Source organism: Lissotriton helveticus, chromosome 1_1 (genome assembly GCF_964261635.1).
Source record: "Lissotriton helveticus chromosome 1_1, aLisHel1.1, whole genome shotgun sequence".
NCBI lineage: Eukaryota > Metazoa > Chordata > Amphibia > Caudata > Salamandridae > Lissotriton > Lissotriton helveticus.
The window spans coordinates 448,470,273-448,486,059 of NC_136057.1; the positions used below are offsets into that span (position 1 = coordinate 448,470,273).

At 40.2% G+C, this 15,787-nt stretch overlaps 1 protein-coding gene across 1 annotated transcript in view; it reads right to left on the bottom strand.

Annotated features, from left to right (window-relative positions):
* Positions 1 to 12,489: 12,489 nt before the first annotated feature.
* Positions 12,490 to 15,787, bottom strand: part of NUP50 (nucleoporin 50) — a 129,428-nt gene continuing 126,130 nt past the window's right edge. The window contains exon 8 of the mRNA XM_078673839.1: positions 12,490 to 12,859. Within this exon, the coding sequence (XP_078529965.1) occupies positions 12,645 to 12,859 (215 nt within the window). The 3' untranslated portion in view covers positions 12,490 to 12,644. The remainder of the gene's footprint in view (positions 12,860 to 15,787) is intronic.

The window sequence follows — 15,787 nt, forward strand, 5'->3', positions numbered from 1 at the left end:
TGTGGTACGAAATCAGTCTTAGCCCGATGTTCTCATTTTTTGTATACACCACCCATTCTTTCCAATAATGAAATGGAAGGATAAAAGTAGCCAAGAGGAAGGGTCCTTATACCATTAGTGTCCCTTACATGATCCCATTGTAAAATGTGATGGACTGCCCTAGGGTCCCTAAAATTAATCAATGCACAGTCCCCCTGTATATCTTTTTTCTTAGGTCCTATCCAACTAACCCGCCTAGCGAATAAGATTTCGCTCTGGATTAAGGGGGGGCAATGGTCTATATTTATTTAGCCTAAAAATGGCTTTGTTTTTTAACTCTGGGTATTGCTTTACTTTGTTTAGTTCCAGGTCAGGAACCCCAGTAAGAATGACAGTATAGTGGGGTGATGCAGAAGGTAAATCTATACATGGCAAAGTATGTTTAATAATAGGTCTATTAGGATCCATGTGGTTCCCAAGATCTCCTCTGCTAGTGATCAAAGAGCTACCCTCTGCTGACAAAGCGGTCAATGGTGCCACTGGCATCAGCCCTCCTTTGCTGTCCTTACTGCCCCAGGGCAAGCCCCCCTGATATTGTAGCAGAATCGATTACAGTGGGGGGCTCAACTACAAGATTGGGCTCTCTATTAACATTTCGAGTTAGTTCAGTTGTGTGGGGGCCGGTTCTGTGTTAATCCGACTACCCAAAGTTTTAGAAAGGGCATCAATTTTACTTCCCCACAAGTCAATTTTCAAGGTAAGCTTCTCCAAGTGCTGTCTGAGAGCTCCCAACTCACTATGGATTTATGATTCCAAATTCTCTTTAATTTCTTTTAGGAGGGTTGAAGCCCATGTCTGGGGCTCCATTTCTAAGTAACTACTCCCATTGTTGCTAGCAGTCTGGGTCATTGTCGTTACTATCGAGGAGGAGCTCACGTGCCTGCCCCCCTTTTTTTGTTTTCTTTGAAGACCTCTCCGATTAGCCCCCCTCATAGGTGATTTAGCGGGAGATACAGAAAGGGCCCTTTCGGGGAGCAACATCAAGTCTGGGGTGGCAGACAGATCTAATGTCCTAGCTAAACCGGGGGCTCCCAATTCTGTGATCAGAGAGGGGCATTGGATGGAAGGCGTCACATAGCACATCCAAGTCCTTATTTGTATATTTTTAAACATATATGGTAGAATCCTGCAAGCAGTGTTTATTAAGCGAACTCTAAAAACAGCCTTTGAGGAAAATGAACAGTTTGAAAGAGAGGTTAGGTTTTATTTTCTCTATCCTTTACACCCTAATAGAATGGTCTAAGTCTTATTTTTAGATTCTAGAATGCAAGCAACTATTAAGATTAGACATACTGCTGTAAAGTATCGACTACAGTAAAATGTATATATTGTATTTAATTAAATCTATATTTTAGGCAGACAGCTGAAGGCGACCTGAGGTTTGAGCAATTCGAATCTTGAAGAGAGCTTTAATACCTTAAACTATTTGGAAAAAAATTAGATGGAGGGATTTATATTTCACCATAACAGCAATGCCAATAAATTGTACGAATCGAAACAAAAACACAAACTGTGCAACTGTTAATATAATTTATTTTATTGATTCAGAATTCTGAAAAGAACTGAATATCTACATACAAAACATTACACATTAGCAATTTGCCAACACACAGGATTCACAATTTTCATCCAGAAATGTTAGTTTTCGGTTTATATTTTTCACATAAATCCACACGACCAAAAATGTACCATGTCAAAATCAATCAAAAACAATAGTTCAATTCCAAATGTATCTACCAAGACAAAAGTGAAACATTCAGACTACTGCTCTGTATTCCAATGCATATTAGACCTTTACGGTCACAGTACATAACTGTACAACTTGTTTCACATGCACAACAGGTTAAACATTTCTCTCAACCATGTACCAGTCAAGCAAAAATTTCCACGTAGTGTCCTTCCGTGCACTTTTCCCCCCCAAAACAAGCATCTCAGAAAATATGTGAAAGTTAAGGTTAGTGCGTGTAAGGTTTGCTTACGAAAAACCATGACCTCACTGCAACATTTTTTCTGTAAAACCAAATGTCCCCAGCAATGATGTGCAGTAGTTGCAAAAGGAATGTTAAATAAATATTCCTAGGCAACACATGCAACAAAGGAGCATTAGAAACCATTTTTTGGCTCAGTTTATATTGAGTGAGGCAAGAAAATTAAGCGTTTTGTGCTGAATAATCTTCAACTATTAACTAGAAGTGGACACTAGAGTCATCCAGAAAACCTTCACGCATGCACTGAATATACATTCATTTTTATTTGACCTTCGATCACTTGACATTCACTCATGTACAAGACGTGTCTATACTAAGCACATTGTAATTAGCAATGACATAATGAAATTACAATATTTACTTTTTGCACACTTTCACGATCAATGGTGCTTCAAGTAACAGGCTTTATCTGTAGGCCACAGGCCGGTAACGTTAAAAGAAATGGTAGCTCAAACTACTGATTCCTTAATGATGAAAAGCGACAACTTGGTAAGTAACTGTCACACAAATGAGAAAATAAAGCAAAAACATTCTAACAAAAGAATCACTGCACAACAGGCAGCATGTATATAGAGGTATCAATTTCCATGTTATTCATCTACTTTCATTTGTATGGTTAATAAAAGAGGAATCTATTATAAAGCCCACTTACACGTGAGGAGCACATATTTTATTCTTAATGCAGACATTATCAGAAACCTGAAATCTTTTTGTGTTGGGAATCACGCCTGCAATGGCAATCTGATTAAGACATCTGGTTAAGTGACAATGAAAACTTAAGAACCGTGTTGTGGTGGGAAACCTGTAGAAAACAGAATATCCAGTAACAAACAGATTCAACGGTAACATATTTGTGAAAGTTCTATTTTAAAGTTGTTTCAAAAGCGATGCATATAATTTTGCACATGCTAACATGTAAAGTCAGTCACCACTTAACTTGTATGATTTCAATTTCTCAAGTAAAACATCCATCACCACACAAAATCATTTACGATACGATATCTGTCGAGTTAAAAAAGAGCAGCCTTTTGTATTCAAGTGACTTACTGATTACCTCATTAAACCAATTAGACCATAAAAACACAGCCCTGTTAGCATGAAAACTTACAACCTAGTTAGCTTATTCTTGTGTATAAGGCACCATTCAAATGTGTTTGTTTCAATAGCAAGTTTTAACTTAAAGCTTACCCTGTAACTTAACCCGGTCTCCACTTCCATGGTGTTTTTTATAAATTTCTCTATTCCTTACCAACTTGCTAGAATTTTGCAAGGCACCAGCAGTAGGGCACACAGGCAGCCGCAGAAATCATTGAAAATCTGTTACTCAAACGCTACAAACTTCTCCCCTAACCCTTAAATGAAATTTTGATAACTGTAGATGAATGTCTTAAGTGTTCGGATTATTGGTACAGAGCAATAGCAAGTCAGACTATTTTTGTTCAGCTAGACTTAAGTTAAATAGCGCATTGTCTTTGGACAAAGCCCAAAGCTTTGAATGCGAGCAGGTCACGCCAATGAGGCTGATGGAAAAGAGTAGTATTTAGATTCTTGTATGAACTGTACACTTCAATTTTTACAATGCCAAGAAGCCCAGTGTCAATTTAGAACATAACTAAGGCTTCCATATGAACCGTTTGCAATAACTAAACACAGACACTGGCAAAACAAGACAACATTTTGACCAAAAAACTGAGTTTTTGAATTGTCAAAATTATGCAAAAGTACTTGGCGTTTGAAGCACAAATCTCATAACATGCTAACTTTGAGGGCTTAATTATGGTGTCTGGTAACGAGTGGAATTCAAATGGATTTCTTAAGATCAGCTCACCTTGCACCAATGCAATATCCGATCCACTTCAGAAGAGTAGGTGGTAAAGAAGTACTGCAAGTGGTGGTGGTGGTGGTGTGGTGTGGGGGGCGATGTTGAGGTGTGACGACAGGAAACCCATAATGATAAAAATAAGTGAAGAATCCTCCTAGACACTATTATTCCCCCACCACTGTTAACCCACGATCTTCAAATCCCCAAATAGCTCTACACAAAAAATATAAATCCACTACCCTCACTGCATCAACTCCTGACTCGGAGGGTCCAGTCGTCAGCTTTTGTAAATGTCACAGAAAGGGCCTGCCACAGAAAAAATACACTGCATATTTGCAAAGGTGACCCCTCGCTCCCAACAATGGTACTTTTATAGATGGATTTGCTTCTACCACATATCAAGCTGGGAATCATGTGGTTTGTGTTTTAAAAACAAAACACAAACCTCTTCCATATCATAAGCAAATTCTCAAAAAGGGAGCTTTTCTACATTCAGTTGAGCTTACTGTAACCTGTGCTCGACTGCCCTGCAATGGTACCTTTCTAGAACACCTCTCTTCAGATTCCGAGCATGTCTTATGCAAGCAGGCAGTACGAACCGCAAATGAAATCCAAAAAACTCAGTAGGGAGCACGGAGTGACAGATGTAGCTCTATTAGAGATCATGTTGGTGACCCACATTTAAAAGTAAGTCTATTAAAGCATTGGATCTTTCACAGATTCATATACCTACCAGGCTGAAAAAGAGTAGCTCCATCAGTGAAATAGGTTCTTCAGCACCACTTCGCCACCTGTAATATTGGCTACTGGGTTGGCATTGAAAAAAGAGTAACCCTCTCAGGAGTTCTATTACAACTAACACAGGACACCATTACGGATGGCCATTAACGACATACTGTCCAAGAATGTTACTGTGGAACCATCCGTCTAGTTTAGTGAGCAGATACTTCATGGAGTCCATACACCACCTGGCTGTGTGGCTACCCCTGCCGGAATAGTCCTGAGGGCACACACCAGTGTTGCTCCTCTCAATATAGTAGTGGGACGCTCTCTGGACTCCAGTGCTGGCACCTCCCTTCCCACCTTGGGTAAATAAGACTTGGAAATTACCAGCCAAAAAAAACCCACTACTTGAGGTTAAACTCAGATACCACTTTCAGCATTCAAGTCCACTGTCAGCAGCATGGCACTGTCATGGTGAAATTTGAGAAATGGATCCTCCGAGAATGTCTGAATTTCTATCCTCTTGCTGAGGTAACACCAAATAACATTTCCCTAAGATACCCAAGATCCGAAATATGAATTGGCTCAGACACCTTGGAAATGAAGCACATTCCCACCAGTGGACAAAGACTTGGTCTCCAAGCCTCTTCCCGAAGCAGGTGGTCACACCCAGATGCACTCCTACGGATTCAGGTTACAAACCTGCTTTGGCAGAGCTCAGAAGATTTGTAAACAGTTAATAAGGCTTGCTCAGCACTCGATTCTCAGACCACCAGGCACGTAACATTTCAGTTTTAGATCGTATTTAGAGTTGGTAGATTTAGCCATGAAGTTGGCAAGTACATCCATGCACTTCCGGGACAAGCTCAATGCCCAAACCCTGCCACGCTAAGACTTTGGCATGCTGGGTTGTGATAAAGAATACTGCTATAAACACTCTGGAAGAGACTGGTTACCAGCAACTGACAGCAATGGACACCACAAGCAGCTTGGGGAACAGAATTTGCCTTGCGCAATTCATGGGCTACCACAGCTGGGATCAAGAAAACAACATTCCTGAAACCTATAGGCAAAGACACAGGAACTGCTTTTTTGACATGTCACAAAGAGCTTTATCCATCGGACACCCCACAGGTGAACAGGACAGCCAATTCCAATTTATAGAGATCCCCCTTGTGAAACTCAGACAACAGCTTGCCGTATCTTATGCCTATCAGATGTCAATATGTTAGTCCTGTGCTTTTTTGGACAGGGTCAGAGTGGCTGCCACCTTGGTTAAACATGCGTAACAGTTGTATTGTCTGTTGTATTAGAACATTCACAAAACGTACACTAAAAACCTGCAGCTCCAGCACATTGATGTGCAGCTTCTTTTCAAGAAGAGACAATAACCTCTCTAGTATAGTACACCTCTAGGTATTCTCCCGAACAATCACCCCAAAAACATGCCTGCACCCAGACTGTCGGATGCTAGATCTACCATTTCAGGGTTACCTTCATTGGATTCATTACATGAATCTCATCCTGCCAATCCCTGTTGCCTAAGTTATTATTTAAGCTCTTCCTGCATGCTGAATATGCAACGGTGGTATGATAGCTTAGGGTGACTTAAGATCCATCAGAGAATAAAGTATTTAGCTGTTAATTTGATAAGACTCCCATACTGCTAATTGACCTCTCAAGCAAGAACCCTATGGTCCACTGATTGCATCCTGCAGCACCTGCGGTCCAGGCGTGCTGAGAAAGATGACCTCGTAAATGGGTCCTTGAGGGACTTCTTAAGTTGACAGGCATTGACCGACACTTTTCCTTCAGTTGCATTTCTGGATGGCTTCCATCAGCCTCCATAGGTCAGCCAGGTAGGGGAGGAGGCAGAAAGCTCTGCCTGAGACGATAAGCCATAATAGGCACCAGCTTTGTCAACACATTTGAGGGCTGTTAACTGCAAAGCAAAGCCTTCATCTTTCTTCGGCACCAGAAAGTGCCAGTAGCGCCTCCAATTTATATTCCTGCACCAGACCTGGTTACTTATCTGTGCCGAATGGAGCATTTACCCCAGATGCCAGCTGAAACACAGACATTAGGGTTTCTAAGATACAAGCTTTGTGACAAACTACCTATTCTCAGGTCTAACTGTCATTTATGAGTGCATCATGTTCTTTTCGCTACACACACATGGGTCTGCAATTCTACACTGCCACAGCACAGTGGTGATCTGTAGCCCTGATGAGGTTTGCAGATGGGTTTAGGATGGGCTAGAGAATGTGCACTGTTGCAGCAGTTGAAGTGGAGAACCTCTAGTTGAGTGAAACAACATCCCGGTCTGTGAAAGAAAGATGGGAAACTCACAGGACTCATGGTAGTCTGTGCTATGTTGAGCGTGAGACTGTAAAGTCTAACAGACCTTGCAAAAGAATTCGACATTGACAAATGCATGTCCGACACCCTGGCATGTGCTTAAGCCAGGCACTTTAGCCACACTTGGTGGCAGAGCCCCTGCATAGGACACATAATGGAACAATTTCCAAATGTCCAGAGACACTTTCGTAGTATTGATGGAGACTAACCTGCTATCTTCCAAGACCTTTAGATACATGCAGTTTGTTATAAACATAAGTAATTTCATCCTCTATTGCTCCCAGTCATATCTGGTAACAGAGCCACTTATTAGGAGGGAAAACATCCTGGATAATTCCAACACGTGCCTTCTACCCACCACAAAATCAGACATAGCACCTAAGCAGATTTCATGACCCTATGTTTCCTATTCTGCCTCAAGAGGATCAACAGCACACAATCAGGGTTCTTGAAGAAAACTCTTTTTCCAAATGTGATACAGGAGGGGGGGGGGGGGGGCAGAAATGATTTCCACTTCTTGTACAGTTCAACGAGGAAGTCTACAGCTTTGGCTATCAAATGCATGTTCAGGCCAAACTCTACTGATACTCTGCCCAACAGCTCTAATTAGGACATTATCGTCGAATAGTGATGTGGCCATGGGCAAGAGGATACAGGATGCAGAAGATAAGCTTGTCCAGTTGTCCAGTTTATCAAGGTCTGTGTCCAGGGGTAGATTCTCAGACCACACCGGTCAATCTCATGGGGGTGGGTGGGGGCATGGTGGATGGAAGGGGATTTGACCACCACATAGAAGATATGCTTGTCTAGTTTCCAGAGGTCTGTGTGCGGGGATATATTCTCACAGATCACACCTGTGTGTCTAGTAGGGTGCTGACGTAGGTCAGATGGGTGGAGGCCAGGTAAAGGGAAGGACAGGAGATTTGACAGCCAGTGTCAAATGTCCTAGTTCCTTCTCAAAGGTAAGACTCCCAAGAGTGCAATCCTCCTAGTCCTCAAAGATCTACTTGGAAAGCTGTGACCCTTCATCCTGTGTCAAATGTCTTGCTCAAGGGCAGCATCTTGCAATCAACTAAACATGGTCTCTTTTCTGGAAACACGTTCTTTACTTTTGCCTCCGTCTCTTTCTGTACCTTTCTGCATCTTCCCGCATGCTTGACACAACATTTTCAGCCATTAACATTAAAGTTGATGCCGACCTGATTCTGCTGAGGCAGCTGTTGAGGAATGTTAGGCTGAGAGATCGATGGTTTCGATGCTTCAGTGTGTGATTGTGAAAATGTCAATGCCCTCATCAGAGTAAAGGATCTTGGTCCCTGTAAGATTGACACTGTGTGAGATGATTAGGAGGCATTGAGGGGGGTACAGGGGGTGAAGTGACGTTAGTTTATTTGGACAATTGTTTCTGGCACCAGAGAACGTTCGTGAGTAATTGATGAATTTTGGGAAGGCACAAGACAAGAGAAACAATCCTGCCTGGGTAGTACTTTCCCTTGGAGGGACTTGACATGCACACACTCAGAAAAGTGCACTACGTTTGATATTACTATGAGAAGGAAACTTAACTTTATAGATTTCTTTTCAAAGTCATCCTGCTGTTTCTTTCCGTTCTAGTTGTTGAAGAAAAGATCTTGGATATTACACATTCTGTGAAATCACAGCCCAGGTACAGGCAGTAAACAGATAGATGATGCACATATCCAGATGTTCCAAAGAACACATGGTCATGAACTGCAATCATTTTCTTAGGGAGCTTTTAGAGGTATCACAGCAGGATCATACAGGTAACAATGGGTTCATTAGCATAGAAAGAATGCCATTTTTGGGGCTTTGCTTAAAGGTGTGACGTGCCATGTTTTATTACAACAGGAGTCCCAGTGTGGCAGAGAAAATTCAAATTATCAAAAATCTACAGAATATCCAAGGTTTGAGAACTTTAATTACTAATCTTTAATTTTCAGCCTAATAGAAAAGCTAGCAGTTTCTCAAACTCAAGAGTAACTAGATCAACAGCCCGGTTGATACATTTCCTGGACAAGGCAGTCTTATGTGGTTAGTGTTCTTTTCCAAGATGGATTCAATTTGGTATAGGACGGCAAAGATCAAAATAGTGTAGGTAGACATAGTTGACTGTATGCTCATGTGTAACAGCGATTCCTGGAAAAGCAGACCAGTATAAAATTCTCCATAACACTACCAAATCTATGATGAAGCAAGGACTTGTTTTGATCAATTATACTGTGAGGCAATATGACAACTAAATCTTCAGTTTCTAATCCCCTCCTATATAACAAAGGTATACAGGACAACAGTCACAGGTAAAACTAACTCACAGCTGGTTATTATGTATTCACTTCCTTTGAAATATCAAACTCGCAAGAACCCTTTTTGAATAATACAAAAAGGTAGAAAACCGAGCATAAATTAGCTGCACATTGAGAAATTAACTTGTCTTGGCAGCCAAACTAGATTGATTCAAAGTAAAATACTCAATGATTTTCTAAATGCTGGCTTCTCATCCACAAATGCATTAATAAGCACTATTTCGGGTATTTGGATTGTACTAAAAGACATGAAAAGTTTGAATTCTCAATAGATATAACATTTATAAAGCACACCTATTTATTACAGGAGAAATACACTTCTATGTACGGTGTCAGAGTAAAAGGAGGCCAAACACAAGGTAGGAAGAAACCCATAAGAAAATTAGGGCACCTTCAAAAAGCTAATTTGAGAAATAGATGTGCAGTGCAAAGGTGAAATTCTCGTTAAAGCACATGGTATATAAATGACAGGGCTCACTCATTTAAAGGCCATTTCTATTATATACAAGAGTATATTGTCCGGTGTAAGCTCTAGCCCACTTCTCTGCTTTAAGGCTCCAGCTGTAGAAAAATGTGCTTTAATTTAATCTCATTGGGGAACATAACTACATGCAGTCCTAAGAAACTTGAAATCAATGTGTTCTCATTAACTGTACTGCTTCCAGTGCTCAATGCTTTTCAGCTAACAAATTTACAACTTAGACAAAATAAATACCAAATCAATCGATTAGTACATTTTGCAGCCTGGGTTTAACCATTTAAATGATCATTTTTTTTTAAAAAGGTACAGAAAATGTAATAAACTCAACTAAAAAAAAAAGTCCCCTGTTCCAAAACGGCTTTCAAACTTCAGTTGAAATAGCCTTTATACACAAAACACATCTACGTCGTTATCAACTTTGATAATACAACAGATTATCTTACCCTAAACAAGTGTGAGATATTTTGGACCTGAAGGAAGACTTTGAGGTAACCTATGGTGAATGGCCCTTTCCTTTAATGTTTTTTGTTTTTAATTTCTGAAGAACATTTCAATAGCTATTTTTGTCTTCCACTGGATTTACCTCAATTATGTAGAAAAGTAAAGATGAGAATTCTGCGATCATTTGGTCAGTTTCAAAATTCAAGTATCTTTATTATACTAAAGTCTTCAATGATCCTGCCTACTTATGTTTACAATCCACATTGAGGCATAATCTCATTATAAAGCATCATTCATGGTCTTGATCACCCAATTAAATATAAACTGATTTACAGGAAGTAAAACCACAGTAGGACCAACGAGTCCAAGGCATACAGATGTTCTCAATCAGCGAAAACAAGTCTACTTCTTATTTGGAAAACAGGAATATGAAAAATATCCCGAATTTCACTTTCATTGCCAACTTATCCAAGTTGAAGCCACTGGATCAGGAACTAGAGTTTAATCTTCGTACCATCTTTGTTAACATCCTACTGTGGTACATCACTTACAAGTTAGGCATTTAAATTGGTCTCGCATTCTAGCATCTGTTGTCTGTACTGCGAACCACAATCCTGAATCTAGTCCCAGCTAAGCGAACCAGATATAAACAGTTGAAAGTGGTACAAAAAGGAGAATGGGCAATGTTTAAATTCAAGAGGACTTCATTCTGTCCTCCTTATGAACGATTGTGCAGTTGCATTCTGTGATGTTGAAACGATTGTGCAGTTGCATTCTGTGATGTTGACAATTTTAAACAGTCTTTACAAAATTCCGAACATTAAACTTATATAACTCATTAATGAGTCAACTTATGTTTTGCAGGTGAACATTATTAAAATTAAAAAAAGAATTTGAGATTTTTTTTCTTAAATATGCAATTTCTCTCTCACATTTTACACAGTGAACAGCAACCCTAACACAGGATGTTTGGTTAACCCCCCACCCCCATAAAGTAAGACAAATTAAATGTTACTTGATGCTTTTTGATTGACCGAACAACCCTGAACAATTCATCTGAAAAATAAAAAAAATAAAAATAGGGTGCCACAAATTAATATTGAAGATTCTCATATTTGAAATTAACATCTTAAAGTCTTACCAACAGAACTCCAATAACTGCAAAATACTGCAGCAGTGTAATTACAAATCTAAAAAAAGCAGGCTAAGGAAATTTCGAAATTCCAACCAAGCGTTGCTGAAAGAGGACCTTTCACCATGTAGCAAAGTGCTAGCAACATCACTTTTTCACAATAGCTCTAAACAATAGCAGAAAATGTGTAGGCACCTTAGTGACAATTTTTGCACACATGGATTACAACGTTTTTGCAGTCGCATACCTTTATCTTAAAGGTACAAACCAGGTGACGGCACTTTTAAAACACCACTTCTGTTCTCTAGGATCCTTTTACAGATGTGCTTGAAACAGATGAATAACTAATACGAAACCCTGTAACTGCAGCAAAGAATTGCATCAAGCCCACCCGCCTTCTTTTCACTATTGTAGACTATTCTGGCACTCCACAATAGAAAATAAATGTGAATATTTTTTATTGACAACACCCTTACAACCCTAGAACAATAGAAAAAATAGAAATGCAAAGGAACAAGCACAAGTGGCTTAAAAAACACTTATCAACATTACGCAAAACATATAGCGAAACCATTGCAAATTTACTGCACTGCTACTTCGTGAGTTTATTTCTAACAGTTTTTTTTAAAATTTCTGTTTTGGCTCAAGACAACATTTAAAGTTTTAGGTTTAACACTGCCATTTAATCTCTTGGTCTATGTTCACTAGGTTCATATGTCAGTGTGTATGTTCCTGCAAGGGTGTATGTGCAGTGTTTCACCATAGTTCAGTACTAGCCGCTTATAGAAATATCGTAGGAGCCTGGTGTAGGAAACTGCTTGAAAAGAAGGTTGGTGTTAACGTATATTGTTTAAGTATTGCCCCCCCCCACACAATCCATTAGGAAAAGTCACTGCAGTGCCAGACCTGCTGCTGAATTTAACAGTCAGTTTGGCACTTATTCAGTCTACTAATGCATTTAAAGAAAGGATTCACATTCCACTTTGCTCTCATATTAGAAATGTGATTAACACCTCAAAATTCACTTGAAAATAAACAAAACACCTTCCTTAAGATTACTTTCACACTGTAGACTGTCCAAGGAATTTAAACCAAATTGCAAAATCAATTTTTCACATGAGACAGCATAGCGGTGTTTTGTTAGAAAGCAGAGTAGTTAGACAGGAAATAACATTCTTGTGTTAAGTTAAAGCTTTTATTGGCCAATAAATCTTTTGTGATACAAAATGTAAAATTCAAAATACCTATAATTTTAGCATTGCAAATTGTTCAGCTTTACTAAAAATAAATTTAAAAAAGAAATGAGAGCAGCTTCTTGGCTATTCCTTGAAGTATTTTACTGAGATCCCCATTCCTCCTTTTTCTTCATTAAAATCTTGTGCAGCTGATCAGCATCATCACTGGTTTTCACTCTTATCAACATGGTAACCGGGACGCTGGGATTCTTTTCATCAATGGGAGGGTTTGGTACACATAGAACAATCACGTTATTTTTCCCCGTTCTTGAGCAGGCCATCGAAGGCTGGACCAACACGTTTAACAGAATATTACCTACATTTGCAAAACAAAAAGAAAAAAAGTGCATGTTTTAAAGGAAAAGAAAACTGCCAAGAATTTTAATCTTCAGCATGACAAACAACATTCATTGTGGTACTAGAACAGGCACCTTGTCCAGAAAGGTTGCTTTAGGAAGCTGGCTCTGTATATACACGACATCAAAATAAGCTAGTGTGCACAGAATCCAAGGAGTTCCCGGAGGTATAGCAGAGGCTAAATTAGGTAAGTACTAACAGCTCTCTGTGTGGTAGTGCGGGCGAGCAGTTAGGCTTATCCAGAGGGTGTGTTAAGCATTTATTGTATTCACTATCAAGGACTGATTAAAACATACCCAAACAAAATCCAGACATATTAAGCAAGTATAAAAAAGGTATACTGATGTTTTATTTAAGAACCAAGTAGGACTTGGCACAGGTAAGTAAAGTAAACTTTCAAATGCAAGACTGTTCAAGGAAATGCAGTTGTGGTTAAAATGGCAATTGTAATAGGTTTGTATCACTTTAAAATGAGTTTGAATTACTTTTTAGTTACCTTTGGATTACTAGGATTACTCGGGATTACTCAGGATTACTCAGGATGGTATGCCTAGATACCACATTTTAGGATCTCACAATAAGTCATACTTTGCAGTTTAGTTATCTTTTCTCCATACGAACATCAGTTCAACACTTCAGGCACACAGACTCTTAACATGGGTTCCTATGGGATAAGGAAAATGCTACTTACCAGTATGCATCTGTTCTTGGCATGTAGAGCTGCAGAGTTTTACACTATGCATAGATCGCCACCTAGTGTTGGGCCCAGATGTTTGCAGTTTGTTGTTGTCCTGAAAAGTTCTTTGGAAGTCACGAGATCGGTGACTCCTCCACAGGACCACATTGCGCATGGGCATTGGCTCCATCCCCAGATTGTTTTTCGCCATTAGGGAAATGATGGAGCTTTTGAAGTACAGGAAGGATGCCCCATGTAATTTGTATCTAATTAAGATAATACTGGAACAACAAGGGTAGCCGGGGAGGCGGGTGGCCGTGTACAACTCTGCAGCTCTACATGCCAAGAACAGATGCATAATGGTAAGTAGCATTTTCCGTTCGAGGCATATGAGCTGCAGATTGTACACTATGCATAGATTATATATCAGTACCCACTCTTAGCGGCGACCACCCCTACCTGTTGCAGTAGTTTGGAATAATGTTTTGAGTTCAGCCTGGCCCAAATTAGCTTGTTGTTTTGTTTGCACATCTACACAATAGTGTTTCATGAATGTGTACGGTGAAGCCCATGTGGCTGCTCTGCATATGTCGTCTAGGGGAATGTTCCCTAAAAATGCCATTGAAGCCCCTATCTTTCTGATAGAGTGGGCTTTAGGAGGAACAGATAGCGTATGTTTAGCTTTGTGGTAGCAAATCTGAATGCATTTGACAATCCATCTAGCTATTCCAGATTTTGAAATGGGATTGCCCTTATGTGGTGGTGAGAAAGACACAAAAAGTTGTTTTGTCTTACGAAAGGGTTGTGTTCTTTCTATGTAGTATAGCAACGCTCTTGACATCTAAAGTGTGAAGAGCTCTTTCTGCTACTGACTGTGGTTGCGAGAAGAAAACGGGCAGTTCCACAGATTGATTGAGATGGAATGGAGAAATGACTTTAGGCAGGAATTTTGGATTGGTACGCAACCTTATTTTTATGCATTTGCAAAAAGGGTTCTTGAATGGTTAGTGCTTGTAGTTCACTAACTCTGCGCAGGGAGGTAATAGCTACTAGGAACGCAACCTTCCAGGTTAAAAATTGTAATTCACATTTGTGCAAGGGTTCGAAGGGACGTTTAAATTCCATACAGGTGAAGGTGGTACTCTGGGAGGAATTATTCTTTTAAGGCCTTCCATAAAGGCTTTAATGGCAGGCACTCTGAACAGAGATAGATGTGGTCTGTTTTGCAGATATGCTGCTATTGCAGCAAGATGTAGTCTAATAGACGTGTAGGCTAAGCTACATCTTTGAAGATGCAGTAAGTAACCTATGATGTGTTGAATAGCCACTTCTGTAGTAGGGGATCTCTGTGTATAGTCATAATCTAGTGAATAGTTCCGCCCATGTGCGTGGACCCCAGAGCAATCAAAAATAATCTCTTACAGTGTTGAAAAAAATGCAGAACTGCACAGACACTTAAGAGAGAATTTAAAGACAGATAGTGCAGCCTATAAAAGCTACACTGTCCAGTACTTCAACTAGAAATTCCACCACAAAATCCACAAAACAGCAAAGCCTGTACAGATTTCCCTTGCTTTAACAGCAAACACCCTCTGGAATGAGAGAGGAGGACCTGGACAGACAAGCCCCATAGGCTGCCATTATGTGGCTCAGAATAGGATACTGTGCCTTTAAGAGAACCTTCCAGAACTTCACAGTATCCCAGAATGCACTGCAGGCCCCAGTTACTTTCAGTTCTTTTTTCCGGCTCCTGCAAGCAGGACCCTGGAGCATTGAGCTCTCCCTTTTCAAGGGTTTATTGGTGTTTTTTCACTGTTGATTTCGATTTGAGTGCTTCTAAAGTACTTTAGTGCTGTTCTTCTTGGTTTTTGCTCCCTTTTGATGTCAAATATGCCTGCATTATTTGACAAATGCCCGGAGTGCTCCAGGAGGAAGGCAAAATCAGATTCCCATGAGGTGTGTATCCTGCCTTCCCTCTTCCCACATCCCTGAGGAGTTTGAGATTTGTCAAGGCTTCTCTGGCAGGACCCTGAAGGAAAGACAGAAGATCAGGCTTCAGGGCCTCGAGGAAAGAAGGCTGAAGGCGCAAGGTGGGTCTGGAGGGGCTTTTTCTGCCCATGCTGAGGCCTCTGGGGGGCTCCCCAGGGGCAGGAAGACCAGCAAACGTTCCCATTCTCCGTCTGGGTCGGTGGCACTGACCAAGACGTCGAG